Below are 17,970 nucleotides of genomic sequence, written 5' to 3' on the forward strand. Positions count from 1 at the left end.
GAATTACCCAGACTGTTCCACCCTTCCTGTAACAAGAATAATGCAAGGTGGCTTTGAAGTGGAGAAAAAAGGAGACAAAGTGATGACTTTACATTTTTATTTTCAAATCTCGGATGCACAGTATGATGATCTCTTCAAAATATTTCTGTCACAGTCCACTACACTGAAATATATCTGAAAAAGTATCATTCTTCATTTGTTTTCTTATGAATGTAATATAAAATCCTGCTGCTAACTCCCTCCTCAGCCACACTGAGCTGTTAAATCAATGTCACTTCGATACGTTTTCCAGATAAGGGCTATAATGTAAACTTCTCCTTAATTAAATGTGAAAGTAGTTTACTGATGTTGGGAAAAATCCCTTTTTTGTTTTCTAGAGACGCATTTTCTAAATTCTTGTCCACAGAAGATTCATACTATGTGCATGTTTGCAGCAATTTCTTACTTAAAAATGCTCAAAAGTGTGAAATAAATATTTTTGAAAGAAAGCAAATGCTAAAACATTGGGGGTTAAATTGGTTAACCCCTGAAACCTGGCGCAGGTATCGCGATCCGCAATTAACCTGCGCCCGGTACTTGCGTCGCAGGCAGGACGAAGCATTCGTCCCAAACACTCACCTCAGCCAAGCATTAAAAACCTGCATTGACACGAGGATTGAATGACTGTCGAACTTTCTACCAGCAGGGGGAGCCTAAATCTCTTAAAGGCAGCCTGTGTCTCTGACAGTCAGCCAAAATCTCTTAAAGGTAGCCGGTACCTGTAATTTGCTAAAAATAACAGTCTGCCCTTCCCTATCTCTGTAACCTCCTACAACCCTCCGAGATCTCTGCTCCCCTCCAATTCTTTCCTCTTGCGCATTCCCGATTTTAATTGCTTCACCATTGGCGGCCGTGCCTTCAGCTGCCTAGGCCCTAAGCTCTGGAATTCCCTCCCTAAACCTCTCTACCTCTCTCTCTCCTCCTTTAAGACACTCCTTAAAACCTACCTCTTTGACCAAGCTTTTGGGCATCTGCCCTAATGCCTTCTTATGTGAGCTAGCATCAACTGCCGTTTGCAGAAGAGCGTTCCAAACTTCTCCCACCCTTTGTGTGTAGAAGTGTTTCCTAACTTCACTCCTGCACGTCCTTGCTCTCAATGTTAGGCTATGATCCCTTGTCCTAGTATTCAAAGTATAGGAGACCTCCAAAAACAGTTACAAATGCATCAGAAGCTAGAAGCAATAATCCAGCAACTAACCTGTAAATCCTGCATGGTCACTTTAAATAGTGGGGGGGTCCTCCAGGCACTCTAAGACGTATTTAGATGGTCGCGGTTAAGACCACGCTCCACTCAACGCGCTAAGTGCCAAAATGGTGTGTATCACTTTAAATCAGCGTTGCACACTGATGAAAAGCATTTTCTCCCTACTTTACATGATGTCAGCGTTCGTTATTTACGCATGCGCCAAACCCTTTACCAAGATGGCGTCTGGCGCGTGTCACACTAGAAGCATGCGTGAGCATCCAAGACGCCATCTTGGATCTCCGGGAGGCTGCATTGCGCCGAAACAACAGGTGCTACACGGCCCAATTTAGCGCCCATTATCCCTAAAATTACAATGTGCAATTATTAGTACACAAACACTTGGTTCCTTTGATTATTGCAATGGAGGCAGTAACCTGTTTAAAATAAAATAGCAGGCCAAGGGATTTCAATAGAACAACCATTTGTACATCAAAATTCGCACAGTACAGCGTTGAGGCCATTATGATTGAATTTTGTGTCATAAGAAATTTGGAATCAGCAGTTGACGGGGGACCATAAGACCTCTTTTATCAGTTCTTCCAATCCTCGCTCCGCTGAGTGTTACGGGAGTCTGTAACCTTACCGCTCCATTAACCCCAACGATCCGTCCACTGCAACTTTCACGGGCAGAAGCACCTGCCTGAAACAAGCGGTGGGCCTCTTTTCCATGCAAATCGGGGTCCCGTTGAGGTAGTTAGGATCCCGATTGCAGTTTTAAGGGACACATGGGTCGAGAGTGTGACTTGCTTATTCCGCCCATGTGCACTGGTGGTCCAATCACGAAGTTGGTGGAAATTTTTTTTAAAAAATGAATATTTGTGGAGGCAGAAGGAACTGGTGCTCCACAAAAACCTCACCCAGCCTTGGCATTGTCTCCCCGCGCCCCCCACCCATCTGAGGACCAACCAGTGAGCCTCTACCAGCGTCCCGGCCGGCCGATATTCCTGAGGCCGGAGAGAGCAGCGAGCAGCATTGCTGCGCCCGTTCCATGTCCACAGCTCAACTGCCAAAGTCAGCCAATTATATAGGTACGAGGGACGAGTTGGCTAAGCTAGATTGGGAAATTAGATTAAAGGGTGTGTCGGTAGATAAGCAATGGCAAACATTTAACGAAATAGTTCAGTATTCTCAACGAATATACATTCCATTGAGGAATGAAAACTCCACGGGAAAAGTGATTAATCCGTGGCTAACCAAAGAAGTTAAGGATAGCATTTGATTAAAAGAAGAGGCCTGTAATGTTGCGAAGAAGAATACTAAGCCTGAGGATTGGGAGAATTTTAGAAACCAGAAAAGGATGACCAAAAAATTGATAAAGGAGAAAAAGAATATGAAAGTAAACTAGCAAGAAATGTAAAAATGGATTGTAAGAGCTTCTACAAGTATATAAAAAGGAAGAGTAGCAAAAGTAAACGTTAGTCCCTTAGAGGCTGAGACAGGAGAAATTATAATGGGTAATAAGGAAATGGCAGAGACGTTAAACATCTGTATCTGTCTTCACAATAGAAGACACAAAAAGCATTCCAGAAATAGTGGGGAACCAAGGGGCTAATGAGAGTGAGGAACTTAAAGTAATTACTAGCAGTAGAAAAAAAGTACTGGAGAAACTAATGGGACTAAAAGCCGAGAAATCCCCTGGATCTGAGGGTGCTAAAAGAGGTGGCTGCAGTGATTGTGGTTGCATTAGTTATGATCTTCCAAAATTCCCTAGATTCTAGAACGGTCCCAGCGGACTGGAAGGTAGCAAATGTAACCCCGCTATTCAAGAAAGGAGAGAGGGAGAGAAAACAGGGAACTACAGGCCAGTTAGCCTGACATCAGTCATCAGGAAAATGCTGGAATCCATTATTAAGGAAGTGGTCACAGGGCACTTAGAAAATCATAATATGATTAGGCAGAGTCAACATGGTTTTATGAAAGGGAAATCGTGTTTCACAAATCAATTAGAATTTTTTGAGGATGTAACTGGCAGGGTAGAGAAAGGGGAACCAGTGGGTGTCAAAAGGCATTCAATAAGGGCTCATGGGGTTGGGGGTAATATATTAGCATGGATAGAGGATTGGTTAATGGACAGAAAACAGAGAGTAGGGATAAACGGGTCATTTTCAGGTTGGCAGGCTGTAACTAGTGGAGTGCCACATGGATCAGTGCTTGGGCCTCAGCTATTTACAATCTCTATTAATGACTTAGATGAAGGGACCAAGTGTAATGTATCCAAGTTTGCTGACGATACAAAGCTAGGTGGGAAAGTAATCTGTGAGGAGGAGACAAAGAGTCTGCAAAGGGATATAGACAGGTTAAGTGAGTGGACAAGAAAGTGGCAGATGGAGTATAATGTGGGGAAATGTGAGGTTATTCACTTTGGTAGGAAGAATAGAAAAACAGAATATTTTTAAATGGTGAGAAACTATTAAATGTTGGTGTTCAGAGTGATTTGGGTGTCCTCGTACAAGAAACACAAAAAGTAAGCATGCAGGTACAGCAAGCAATTAGGACGGCAAATGGCATGTTGGCCTTTATTGCAAGGGGGTTAGAGTACAAGAGTAAAGAAGTCTTACTACAATTATACAGGGCTTTGGTCAGACCTCACCTGGAGTACTGTGTACAGTTGTGGTCTCCTTATCTAAGGAAGGATATACTTGCCTTAGAGGAGGTACAACAAAGGTTCGCTAGATTGATTCCTGGGATGAGAGGGTTGTCCTATGAGGAGAGATTGAGTAGAATGGGCCTATACTTTCTGGAGTTTAGAAGAATGAGAGGTGATCTTATTGAAACATATAAGATTGTGAGGGGATTTGACAGGGTAGATGCTGAGAGGTTGTTTCCCCTGGCTGGAGAGTCTAGAACTAGGGGGCATAGTCTCAGGGTAAGGGGTCGGCCATTTAAGACTCAGATGAGGTGGCATTTCTTCACTCAGGGTTGTGAATCTTTGGGAATTCTCTACCCCAGAGGGCTGTGGATGCTGAGTCGTTGAGTATGTTCAAGGCTGAGATCGATAGATTTTTGGACTCAAGGAGAATCAAGGGATATGGGGATCAGGTGGAAAGTGGAGTTGAGGTCGAAGATCAGCCATGATCTTATTGAATGGCTGAGCAGGTTTGAGGGGCTGTAGGGCCTTCTCCTGCTTATGTTCTTATGAATGAGGCAGGGGCCTGAAAATCACCACCAGAAGGGACAGCTGGCCGGTCAGCCACCCAAAGGTCACAAGCCACCCGTTTGTATCAGTTATGCTGCTGGAAAAGGGCACATAAATAAATTGAGTGATGTGTCAAATTCTGAAATCAAATATTAACGGCCTGTCTCCTTGCTTACAGATTTCCAGATAATGGGCTGCGTGCATTGTAAAGAGAAGGGATCGACAAAATCCCAAGCTGAAGATGGGGACGGGTTCTTCAATCAAAACACGAACCCACGTTATGGGCCAGACCCTACCAATCAGACCCAGACTGCGGTCTTCACAAGGATCCCTGACTTTAACAGCTTCCATGATGCCACCAGTTCAGCGCTGACTCCTTTTGGTGGCTCTGTTGGATACCCAACTGGCTCACTACCTACAAGGAGTGGAGGGGTGCCAGGTTAGATACCATGCTCATAGATTTCATTCTACATTCAAATGTTGTAGATCGGGGCTTCAAAAGGTCTGTGAAATGAAACATTGAAATTCCTTTTACTGGTAAAATGCATGCTCGACAGTATGAATACCTTAGCAGTTAAAATATCTGTGATAAGGGGGTAGAGAGTGTGGAATGAGGAAAAGGATTCCCTTGGGTCGTGTAAGAATTGCCGTCATTCTCTTTAAGAACTTTCCCCATTCCGTTCTAGAAGACAATCACCTGTCATCTCAGTAAAGGAAGTTGCTTGGATGTGAGTTGTTGGTTTGGAAGGAAAGTAAAAATAAAATGAATAAATGATAGTCCTAACTATTAAATCACTCTTCTTCAAGGGCTTTAATATCATTTTTCTGGCTTTCAATCACTTCCTTGTTAGTCGTATCAGTTTTAACTTAATGAGCTTGTGGTTGCTTTGTCCTTTAACTGATTTTGAAGCCGGGGGTGTTTTAACCAAAGTAAGATTATGAATCAAAAATGTTTTTTGATCTCTGGCTTCCAAAGTATCTGTCAAAGAATTGAGCCTATCAATTGCCGCTGAAAGTACATGGGGCCTTGCCTGCCTGGCCTTGCCATGCTCTTTTCCCAAATCCAGGGCACAGGTCATTTAAATATTAAGGGCAAATATGTACACCGGTACTGGCACTATTTGGCAACCACCCCATGGTCCTGACACCTTGCCGCTCAATTTGTGGGGTGAGAGGATGGAGGTTGTGGGGGGGGGGGCGGCAGGAAGCCACAAGCCTATCTGGGCAAAGACGTATAAAGGCCTCCATTCTGCTCTCCCAAAGCTTCCTCACTGGCATACCCTATACTCAAATAGCATTTGATTTTTGAATTTAATTGCCATTTTAATATGGCATTGTGGGGTCCGCATATGGTCTTTGTATGGAAAGTAGACTTAACTTCATGTAGGCATACATTTACCATGCGGGGCGTAACTGGATCCCACCAGACACATCCACAGAAATGATGTGGGGATGGAGGTGGGTGGGTGGAAGGTGCATCTGGCCCACCTTCCATCACAAGTTCTCTTTGAGGTCAGAAAGGGGTGGACAATCGACAGAAATGGTGCCCTGATTTCCTCCACTCTCGAGCACCCTCACCCTCCTTGATAAAACCTATTCTTGGTCCAGCCCCCCAACCATGTCCAATCTCCCTTTCCTCTCTAAAGTCCTTGAATGTGTTGCGCCCCTGCCACAGCACTGAGAAGGCCCTAACCAAAATCACAAATTATGCCACCCGTGACTGCGACTGTGACCATACCTCCTCATTTTCCTTGACCTCTCTGCAGCCTTTGACATGGTCGATCACACCATCCTTTTCCAACTCCTCTCTTCTGTTTTCCAGCTCAATGGGACTACCCTCGCTTGGTTTCGCTCTTGCCTATCCAGTCGTAGCCACAGCATCCTCAGCAATGGTATCTCACCTTGATCCTTACTGTTGCTCCAAGAATCAATCCTTAGCTCCCTCCTCTTCATGCTGTTTCTTGATGACATTAGCCACAGACATTCAGTCAGCTTCCACATGTATGCTGACAACTCCCAGCTCTCCCTCTCTCCACTCCTCTGTTTCCCCTGTGTTGTCAGTCTTCTTGTCCAACATCCAATCTTGGATGAGCTGAAATTTCCTCCAGCTAATCATTGGGAAGACCAGAGCCGTTGTCTTCAGCCCCCGTGTCAAACTCTGTACCCTTGCCACCAATTCCCACTCATTTTCTCTGGCTGAACCAGACTGTTCAAACCTCGGCATTCTATTCGGCTCCAAGCTGAGCTTCTCTTCTCATATCTTCTCCATCACATGGAAGCATCAAGCATCTATTTCCACCTCCGTAACATGGCCTGCATCTGCCCTTCCCTCAGCCCATTTGCTGATACCCTCACCCATGCCTTTGTCTCCTCCATATTCCACTATTCCAATTCTATCCTGGCTGACCTGTCATTCTCCATCCTCTGCAAACATCAGATCATACAAAACTACTGTATTTGTATGATCTACTACTGCCTTTATCCAATCCCGCATCAAATCCCGCTTGCTGACCTACATTGATTCCCGGACCTGGACGCCTCAAATTTAAAATTCTCATCCGCATGTTTAAATCCCTCCAGGGTCTCACTCCTCCCTATCTTTATAACCTCCATCTACTCTTCCTTTCCAAACTCCCCTGACTCTCATCTCTTTTGCAAACCCCCACCCACCCTGCACCCCATCATTGACGGCCATGCCTTTCGCCACCTCGGCCTCACTTTCTTGAATCCTCTCCCTCAACCCTTCCACCACTCCACCTCTCTCTGCTCCTTTAAAACTCTTCTTAAAACTCACCTCTTTGACCTAGCTTTTTGTCACCTCTCCTGATGTCTCCTTTGACTCAGCATCCATTTTTTGATTATAGCTCTGTGAAGCACCTTGGGACATTTTTCTATGTTAAAAACACTATATAAATACAAGTTGTTGTTGCTGAAGTAAAATGGCACGGCTGGACTATGTTAAAGAGAACAATGTGTAGGTTTGATAGTTTTAAATTCCAGTCATTACAACTCGTACTGTTTGGACTCCTACTCCAAGTAGAAGAGGAATTTTGTTGAGACTGAGTCTGTGGGGATGAAATCAAACTTCCTTTCCCCTCGTCTGGTAAATATGTACAAAGCAAATTATTTCTTAACATAACTCTAGAAGATTTGTCCATATACTTAATCTCTTCAATGGAGCTAGTTTGTACTATCGAAATGGATATCCTGCTGTCAGCTCCTTGTGTAAATAGTGTCATATTCTTAATAGGCCATTCTGTCTCTTTGTTCTTATGGCAAGCCAAAGAAAATGTATAACACTAAATGTTTCCAAGAAGAATAGAGGCAACTTTCTATTTTTTCCTTCTCATTTTTCTGCCAATTTGCTCCCTGCTTCTCCACTCTGAAGGCGTTAACTCCTTCCTGAATATGGTTCCAATGTCTGCCTGTTTTCCTGCATTCGTTAAATGTGAGCCCTGACAGTGAGTATCAGCTAGCTATTGGACCGCGGTGGGTGTAACATCGCAGCTGAGTCTGATTGTATCCTTAACCAGTGTCTGGAAGTGTACGTGTCCAGTGGGAAATGTTGGATATTGATCAGGAGGGGAAATTCTTTTGCTCCCTATTGAGGCCAATTATACTGCCCCTGATTCAGATCAATTAACTTGGCACTGACTGGGGACTGGACCTGTTACCAGCTGTGTGTATGTGTCTGTCTGTCTGTCTCTCTCTTATACTCTATGGTTGCTCGCTCTGTGTCATTCTTTCTCTGTCAAATACTCACTGCCTTAAACAGCTGATTCATCAAGGAGCTTGGTACAACTTTCTAACCTAATATTACATTTTACAATGACCATGAAATGCTGATGTGGTGCCTGACTCTGTATTAGAATCCCTTGCTTAACCATTGTCTGAATAGTTTTTGTCATTTATAAACTTGGTACGTGTACATGGAAGATATTTACACGTATTTCAATATTCCTCCTGTCCATGTTAGATTTTAGTCCATTACTGCAACCTTATAACTTCAAATCCAGGCTTCCCTTCTCTATCTTCCAACTGATACCAGTTCAATGGATCAACTATTCTGTACTCACCTGTAGTTTGCATCAGGGCTTAACTTTTTGAGTGTCCACAATGGGGGAGCTTTACCTGGTCTGTTAAAAGCAACAATCATTGCAGAGTACGTTACTTCTGAGGGAGAAAAAAATAATCAAGAGACCTATTCCAAATACTTGTTGGCTACGTTGGCCACGATCTTGTAAGAACTGCACTGATCTAAACTGTTCTGGTCTCCTGAATGAGGAAAACAGTATGGAGACAGGAAGGAACTAAAACCCATCCCCGAATAGCAGAACCCCACGACTTTCCCCATCAGCATTAGTATCTGTCTGACTGCACTTAAGGATTTAGGGTCTGGATAGTTGTTTTATAAAAGAATTCTGAAGTCTTTAAAACTGGAAACAGCTTGTGATCTTTCAATCAGAACTGTTTTTGGGCACTGATGAAATGGATGTTTTCTATCTCTTCCTGACACATTTTATTTAGCAAATGCTGTGATAAAAGGTTCAAATTCCTGTTTATTCAGCTGGTTATGGTTATTATGATTAAACAATCATTCACAAGCACTTAAATCCTGTTGTTTAGTGATGAGGAGTGGTCCATGTACTGACAGTCTGTAACAAAATAAATGATCCAGAGATCAAAATTTACTGAATTGATATATTTTAAGTAAGAAAGGCCTCCAAAAGACCTATAATTACTGTAACGGGCATGATAAGAAAGGAATGTACTTGTATATATTCTAGTCTTGTAGCTCATTGCCTCACAGTCAGAGCAAATGGAGATCATTTAAAGTCACAATTCAAATAGCAATTTCATTGGAGCTAATATGTTGTGTGCTAGGCCTCCAAGTAGACATTACAGTTAATCCGGATAACAAAAGCTGCAAGAAAATGTGTTGCATTCTGAATTGGAAAGGAGAATTGTCATAGAACTGTTGCCATACATCTTTTAGTAACAGTGAGCCAGCTGATGAGTGGCACTGTTGTAGGCTTAGGTGAAAGTTAGCCATCCTCTGGGTCACAGGTGGCATATGTCCTGGCAAGGTCTATATGTAGAGAAAAGGATGGTAGGGGGACTTCATGTCCTCAACTAAAAAATATAAATATATTTAGGAGCAAGGTGGTTCAAGACAGGCCACCTAAACAATAATAATATTGATTTTTTTGGTTTTAGAAGAAAAAAGCATTGTGATGTTTATGAAGGAAATTATCACAAGGCAAAGAGCCTTGGGTGCCAAACTTCCAAATACTAATTTTCTAAAACTGTACCAATCCACTCCCTTGGCCAAAGACCAACACACTAGTGCTTAGAAATCTAAAACTACTGTGGTTGAAAGTTGGAACACCATGTCATGTTTTTATGAGAACCTTTTTATGGACTCAACTTCCCTTTTATTAAAAATCTTACATAAAGCATGCAGTTTGCACCCAAAAATCTAACTTTCTCTTGTCACAATTTTTGATCATGCTTTTGTGTCAACATTTCCTATTTAATTTTGGTCTGTCAACTGTTCTGATTGTCGTTGATGGCTCTGTGGGGCAAGTTGCTGAAGTGTTTCGCTCCCAACTCTGTTGCCACCTTGTACATAAAAGCAACCATTGAAAAAGGCAAAAGCAAAATACTGGGAATGCTGGAAATCTGAAATAAAAACAGAAAATGCTGGAAACACTCAGCAGGTCAGGCAGCGTCTGTGGAGAGAGAAACAGAGTTAATGTTTAATTTGAGAGCAGTGGTTTGAGGAATGCTGAATGTCATGGAGATATCTGTAATCGTGGGTGGATCCAAATTATGAAGGGTGGAATTTAAGTTGGAATCCATGTGGAATAAGTCGGAGCCGGAAACATTGCCATTGAAAAAGGCAGTCCCCCAACTGTTGAAAACAACAGCCCCTTCACTACTGCATAAAGACAGATTCTAACAGCTGCCCAGCAACCTTACCTCTTCATGGTGACAAGTAACTCACCTCCGCTGCCCCACCAGCCCAGACATTAACAAACAAAAAGAAAATAAGACATCCCGAGGATACATTAAGCATCGACTGTAGTAGAGTGGTGGTGTGTCTCTCGTACTCAAGGATGGCAGTGTCAACAATGAAGAGAGCATAAGTTGAGGGTAGATGGATGCACTGATAACTATGCAGGTCAGTACGTGATAGACATTGTCGACTACAAGCCTCATATAACCACGCTCTTGGCTAGGTTCCTCTGACGTTATCGATCCTTCCGTCTCTCACGTCTTGCTTTCACACTGGCACAGCATTGTAGCTCAAAGCTCTTCATACCTTCTCTCACTTCAGCACCCCACAGCTGCCTGTCAGTAGCCCGGGTTTCAACAATCATGTTGCATTCCTCCAAGTGAATCTTCGGTGTGTCCTTGTAGCATCCTTGTTGTCAACCCTGCTTTCTTCCGTCATCTACCAGTTCTCCATTAAGCACCTACTTCGTCCAGCCCAATGGAGCTGAGCACTGATCATTGAGGCAATGATAACAACAACTTACATTCATATAGCACCTTTAGCATAGTTAAACGTCCCAAGGAGCTTAATCAAACAAAATTTGACACTGAGCAAGTGACCAAAAGAAGCGATTTAAAGGAGGAGAGGTAGAGAGATGGAGTGGTTTAGGGAGGCAATTACAGAGCTTAGGGCCTAGACAGCTGAAGGCACTGCCATCAATGGTGGAGCAAAGGAAATCGGGGATGCACAAGAGACCAGAATTGATGGAGCGCAGAGATCTCCGAGGGTTGCAAAAATCACTGTCGTATAGGCAGCAGTCAAAAACATAGTGGACCAGTTGAAAGAAGGCTCTCCTTTATTAGAGGGACACTCACACAGTTTACTTTACACTCAAATACTTGTGAACAAGACTCCACAGCAGCCATTATTGGGATATTATTGGGATAATTATTGGGATAAGTGGAAGATTTCCTCTGAGCAATTTTGTAAACCTGTTTATGAAGAATGGGTTTCCCACACCTAGTGCACAGGAGGAATCGTCCCTCATAGTTTCTTTAACCGAATGGGAAGGGGTTAACATGTAATGAAACCACCACAAATTTTTCCTTTTCCATTTTGCTTGACAATTTGTGCTGCTATTAAATGTAGTTTTGTGTTTGATTGAAACAGGAGGCGTGACCCTGTTTATAGCGCTGTACGATTACGATGCCAGGACAGAGGATGACCTCACCTTCAGGAAAGGAGAAAAATTCCACGTAATCAATAGCTCGTAAGTACGGCTGGACACGAAGTGTTGTCAGATGGTGACAGGTACTCAAAACACACAGATCGACTACCCGCCTACGTGGACACACTCCCAGCACTGTCAAACCACAGATCAGGGAACCTCTAGTAACATGTGATTCTGCCATTAATGACTAACTAGGAAAGGCAGGTTTCATGGGAATTCTTCACTGTTTTGACATTGACGTAGAAACTGGGATGATTGACGGGTACAAGATTTGTACAAGGGCTTGGTTTCATGTTTCATGTGTTTTTTGGGTGGGGGAAGGGCATAAATCTGTAGCATCCTATTTTGTGATTTTAACAATATAGACCTTTTGTTGGATTCTAACATTAAGATTGCATTAAATGGCTTGCTTTAATTTTCAGTGGGATTTGATTTGTGTGCTTTTCTAATCCCAGCGCTGTGGGTTTTATTGTAACAGCAACGGTGCAGAAATCTGGCGCATTTGGTGCTGTTTCTTTCATATTTAATTGATTCTCATTTGTCAATTCCAGACAATTCATGGAGCTCAAATATAAAAACAGGAGTCACAATGACGCTGTGTTTGTCACGAGTCAGTGTGTAGATCCTGGCACCCTGCTGGAGCAGACGAAGAAAAAACAGAGCTGAAAGGGAATGACAAATGCCATATACTTGCTTTGTTGGGATGTTTTATCCCCCAAATCTAATGCTCTGTGCACGAGCTTCTGAAGCACAGTTTCAGATAAATTAATGTTCACATTGAAACTATCTTCTAAACAATGATATTACAATTGGCGGTTTCACTATTTATTGGCTTCATTAAAGCTGCAGAATAAAGCAATTAAAATGTGGGCTTTTACTGCCCCCTGGTGGCTGCACTTTTCTTTCTTCATCGACATCTTTTACTGTTCACAAGGGGAACAAAAACATCAAGTTTGTGTTTGTATGGAAGTACTTGGAGTGGATCATTGGGATGTCACTACTGCTTCAGCACATTCTTTTGATCTGTGACATTTGGCCCAGACTACGGATGCCTCAATGTAGCCATAATGGTGGTTTAATGTTAAAGTGGAAAGAACCACAAATAGCAGGGATCAAGCTCTGAAGTAGCAGAGTAAATATTTAAAGTGTGATCAAGTAGCGATGTGAACTTTGTGGTAAAATCAGAAGTGCAGGAACATTCTGGCATTCAGGAAAATTTCACATGGATCAATGGGCTGTACACCGTGCTGTTTGGTTTTGACACTTGTATAGCTGAATATTATTACAGAATAGACTGTACAATCAAGTGCAGGATAGTGCATGAAATGAGGAGACACCATTACCGACAGCAAATCCCAATTCTGGCTTATAAAAGCCATACCGTCGCTGAGCTGAGTTCAAAGGAAGTTCCACAGTGGGGTTGTGATGGCTGGTTGTAGATATCTCTTGTGGGTTCTGGTGTCATCTGCAGACCTGAGAGATTGAAGCCAAGTCTTCACATATGGCTCTGGGTTACAAGTGTACACTAGAGGTCCATGAAGTTTGATAAGTGTCAAGAAGACACATAGGTAATTAGCAGCACAGAGTGTGTACAGGGGATAATTAACTTCATGTTGCTAAAGCCACAATCCTACTGAGAAATAGAAATGAAATAGCAGAAGATGATCTGTCGAATACAGAGGCTGGTGGGGTGGAAGGTGAGGGCACGGGGAATCCTATTACAGTTCTGAGGAGGGAAATCCGATGGACTTGGTTGAGGGTCCTGTCTACCACAGTGGAGGGGAATCCTCAGCTGAAGAAAAAGGAGGACATTTTGGGAGCTCTGCTGTGGAAGGTGGCATCATCAGAGCAGATGAGACAGAGAAACTGGGAGAAAGGAATGGTCCTTATAGGAAGCGGGAAGTATAATCCAGCTGATTGTGGGAGTCAGTGAGCTTATAATAAATGTCAGTGGAAAGTCCATCCTCAGAGATACAGAAAGGAAAGTCCAGGAAGGGAAGGGATGAGTCAGAGATGGATCATGTAAAGGTAAGGGAGGGGTGGAAATTTGAAACATAATTAATGAAATTGATTTATTAAACTGGAAAGAAACTATTGGTGGTTGAAGCTAGAAGACCGTCTATCAGAGATGAAAGGGATACATTTCAGCTGACTTTCTTAGACTGCAATTTTCACCTCCAGTGTCATTTGCCTTCTTATTCTCTGTTATTCGTATTGTACATTGCACAAGGTTATCGGCATATATGAGTATGGTATCTTTCATCTACAATAACTTTAAAAGCAAAACCAATTCAAAATCCTGCCTAAATCTTGGATCAGCTCAGGAGATCGCAGTCTTGTCAATAGTCCATTGTATGTAGCTCTATCCCTGCTCTGTCTCTACTTGTCTTCTGAAGCAGTAAAGAAAATATCATGAAGCGTCTCAATGTTCATCTATACAGCACAAACTATCCTGTCTGAATCTGCCACCCACCTGGTTCAAGCCTTCAGCATATTCTTGCAAATCCTTTGCACATTGAGTGATGAATTGGTTTGAACCAATAAAATGGCATCAGGTTCCCCCAATGTCACAAAACGACCATCAGTTACTGACAACTACCCCCTTCTATGAGGTGGCTACGACTAAAACAATTGATTCAAGATAAACTAAAAGTGCGTGCGTCATTAAGATATGATTCTGTTTTGGACTATTGTCAAGACTGGGGTCTCCTGATCACTGCTTTAATCTGGTTGCAGATTTTCTTTCTCACCACCTTGGCGATGTGATAGTTGATTTCTCTTGTACTGCACCAGGTGTAGTCCAATTCTGAAATTTATTTCCTAGTGTTCGACCAGTCCCGGATAGGAGTGATCATTCCTAGCCAGAAAATCTTGTGGAATCCAGTCCAGAATCTTTACTGCTGTTTTGTGGGTCAGTGAGCTTTTGTGTGCTGGTCTCTGGTTTTTCCATTATATAGTGTCAGCTTTTACTTAACACTGACACCCCTTGAGTTTTGGATATTCCAGTTGATACTGCACTGCACGCCTAACATCCTATTTCCTTGTAATGGCTATTCAAGGATGGGAATTCTCTGATTTCCATGTATCAGTGGTCCATATATCTGACCAGCTGGGCACTGTACAGCTACATCACCATCATCAGCTGCTCTTCTTAACTCCAGAATTAAACAAAGTTTACTGCCTTCTTTTCCCCACCATCATATCTGTTTGACATGAATAAACGTGCTACAGGCACATGCTATGAGGTACAGTTTATAGCCCATTAGGTGCAGCACACACAGCCTTGAGTTGGCATTGCATTGTCATTTGGAAAAAAATGAATAGATGGCATTGATATGCATAATTATTGGCTTTATTAAAGTCAAGGGAAAGCACATGAGAAACTTCCAGTTCAGGCTTATAAATACGTGTGTGTTCCTGAGCATTCTGGCTCCCCCACACCCATACAAAGCTATTTGATCATACAGATACCATGTTCTTCACTGTTTAATTCTGGCTCTTTACAATATACTACCAGCACAGTACAGTCCATGATCATTAAACAGTGTTATACATGTTACTTATTGTCACCAGGAACACCTAAAAACAACCACTGACAGACAAAATGGAAGGGGGGAGTGGGGTAGCCCTGATAATAAAGAATGACATAAAGACAGTTGCGAGAAAGGATCTTGGCTTGGAAGATCAGGAAGCAGAATCAATATTGGTGAAGATAGGAAATAAAGGGCAGAAAACACTGGTGGAAGTAGTTAATGGTAGTTATACTGTAGAGTATTAATCAAGAAATAAGAGGAGCTTATAACAAAGGTAATGCAATAATCAGGGGGACTTTAATCTTCATATAGACTGGGCAAATTAAATTGGCAAAAGTAGTTTGGAGGACAAGTACATAGAACAATACATCTTGGAACCAACCAGAGAACAGGTTATTTTAGATCTTGTCTTGTGTAATGAGACAGTGTAAGTTAGTAATCTCATAGTGAGGGAACCTCTGGGGAAGAGTGATCATAATATGATAGAATTTAATATTGAGGTCGAGAGTGACATACTTAAGTCCGAAACTAGAGCCTTAAACTTAAACATAGCCAATCATATAGGTATAAAGGGCGAGTTGGCTAAAGTTGATGAGGAAATTAGATTAAAAGATATGACGGTAGATAAGCAATGGCAAATGTTTAAAGAAATATTTCAGTATTCTGAACGAATCGGGCCAGGACCTACTCCGTTAATGGTAGGGCGTTGGGGAGAGTTATCGAACAAAGAGATCTAGGAGTACAGGTTCATAGCTCCTTGAAAGTGGAGTCACAGGTGGATAGGGTGGTGAAGAAGGCATTCGGCATGCTTGGTTTCATTGGTCAGAACATTGAATGCAGGAGTTGGGATGTCTTGTTGAAGTTGTACAGGACATTAGTAAGGCCACACTTGGAATACTGTGTACAGTTCTGGTCACCCTATTATAGAAAGGATATTATTAAACTAGAAAGAGTGCAGAAAAGATTTACTAGGATGCTACCGGGACTTGATGGTTTGACTTATAGGGAGAGGTTAGACAGACTGGGACTTTTTTCCCTGGAGAGTAGGAGGTTAAGGGGTGATCTTATAGAAGTCTATAAAATAATGAGGGGCATAGATAAGGTCGATAGTCAAAATCTTTTCCCAAAGGTAGGGGAGTCTATAACGAGGGGGCATAGATTTGTGAGAGGGGAGAGATACAAAAGGGTCCAGAGGGGCAATTTTTTCACTCAAAGGGTGGTGAGTGTCTGGAACGAGCTGCCAGAGGCAGTAGTAGAGGCGGGTACAATTTTGTCTTTTAAAAAGCATTTGGACAGTTACATGGGTAAGATGGGTATTGAGGGATATGGGCCAAGTGCAGGAAATTGGGACTAGCTTAGTGGTATAAACTGGGCGACATGGACATGTTGGGCCGAAGGGCCTGTTTCCATGTTGTAACTTCTATGATTCTATGATTCCATTGAGGAATAAAAACTCCATGGGAAAATTGATCCAACCGTGGTTAACTAAAGAAGTTAAGGATAGTATTAGATTAAAAGAAGAGGCTTATAATGTTGCCAAGAAAAGTAGTAAGTTGAGGATTGGGAAAGTTTTAAAAACCAGAAAAGGATGACCAAAAAATTGATGAAGAAGGAGAAAATAGAATATGAAAGTAAACTAGCAAGAAATATAAAAACAGATTGTAAGAGCTTCTACAAGTTTGTAAAAAGGAAGAGAGTTGCAAAAGTAAACGTGGGTCCCTTAGAGGCTGAGACAGGAGAAATTATAATGGGGAATAAGGAAATGACAGACGTTAAACAAATATTTTGTGTCTGCACAGTAGAAGACACAAGAAACGTATCAGAAATAGTGGGGAACCAAGAGTCTAATGAGAGTGAGGAACTTAAAGTAATTAATATTAGTAAAGAAAAAGTACTGGAGAAATTAATGGGACTAAAAGCCGACAAATCCACTGGACCTGATGGACTACGTCCTAGAATTCTAAAAGAGGTGGCTGCAGAGATAGTGGATGCATTGGTTGTGATCTTCCAAAATTCCCTAGATTCTGGAACAGTCCCAGTGGATTGGAAGGTAGCAAATGTAACACCGCTATTCAAGAAAGGAGGGAGAGAGAAATCAGGGAACTACAGGCCAGTTAGCCTGACATCAGTCATCGGGAAAATGCTGGAATTCATTATTAAGGACGTGGTAAGAGGGCACTTAAAAAATTATAATATGATTAGGCAGAGTCAACATGGTTTTATGAAAGGGAAATCATGTTTGACAAATCTATTAGAGTTTTTTGAGGGTGTATCGAACAGGGTAGATAAAGGGGAACCAGTGGATGTAGTATGTTTGGATTTTCAAAAGGCATTCGATAAGGTGCCACACAAAAGGTTGCTACACAAGATAAGGGCTCGTGGGGTTGGGTGTTATATATTAGCATGGATAGAGGAGTAGTTAACAGGTCATTTGCAGGTTGGCAGGCTGTTACGAGTGGGTTGCCGCAAGGATCAGTGCTGGGGCCTTAGCTACTTACTTTCTATTAATGACGTAGACGAAGGGACTGAATGTAATGTATCCAAGTTTGCTGACGATGCAAAGCTAGGTGGGAAGATAAACTGTGAGGAGGACACAAAGAGTCTGAAAAGGGATATAGAGTGAGTGGGCAAGAAGGTGGCAGATGGAGTATAATGTGGGGAAATGTAAGGTTATTCACTTTGGTAGGAAGAATAGAAAAACAGAATATTTTTCAAATGGTGAGAAACTATTAAATGCTGATGTTCAGGGGGATTTGGATATCCTTGTACATGAAACACAGAAAGTTA

At 42.2% G+C, this 17,970-nt stretch overlaps 1 protein-coding gene across 7 annotated transcripts in view; it reads left to right on the plus strand.

Moving 5' to 3' along the window:
- The window catches only part of LOC137342642 (tyrosine-protein kinase Fyn-like), a 235,288-nt gene that overhangs the window by 184,381 nt on the left and 32,937 nt on the right, over window positions 1-17,970 (plus strand). For all 7 annotated transcript variants that reach the window (XM_068006681.1, XM_068006679.1, XM_068006682.1 and 4 more), the window contains 2 exons: window positions 4,600-4,860; window positions 11,590-11,689. In XM_068006681.1, the coding sequence (XP_067862782.1) occupies window positions 4,611-4,860; window positions 11,590-11,689 (350 nt within the window). In that variant the 5' untranslated portion in view covers window positions 4,600-4,610. The remainder of the gene's footprint in view (window positions 1-4,599; window positions 4,861-11,589; window positions 11,690-17,970) is intronic.

This window comes from Heptranchias perlo, chromosome 26 (assembly GCF_035084215.1).
Source record: "Heptranchias perlo isolate sHepPer1 chromosome 26, sHepPer1.hap1, whole genome shotgun sequence".
Taxonomy (NCBI): Eukaryota; Metazoa; Chordata; class Chondrichthyes; order Hexanchiformes; family Hexanchidae; genus Heptranchias; species Heptranchias perlo.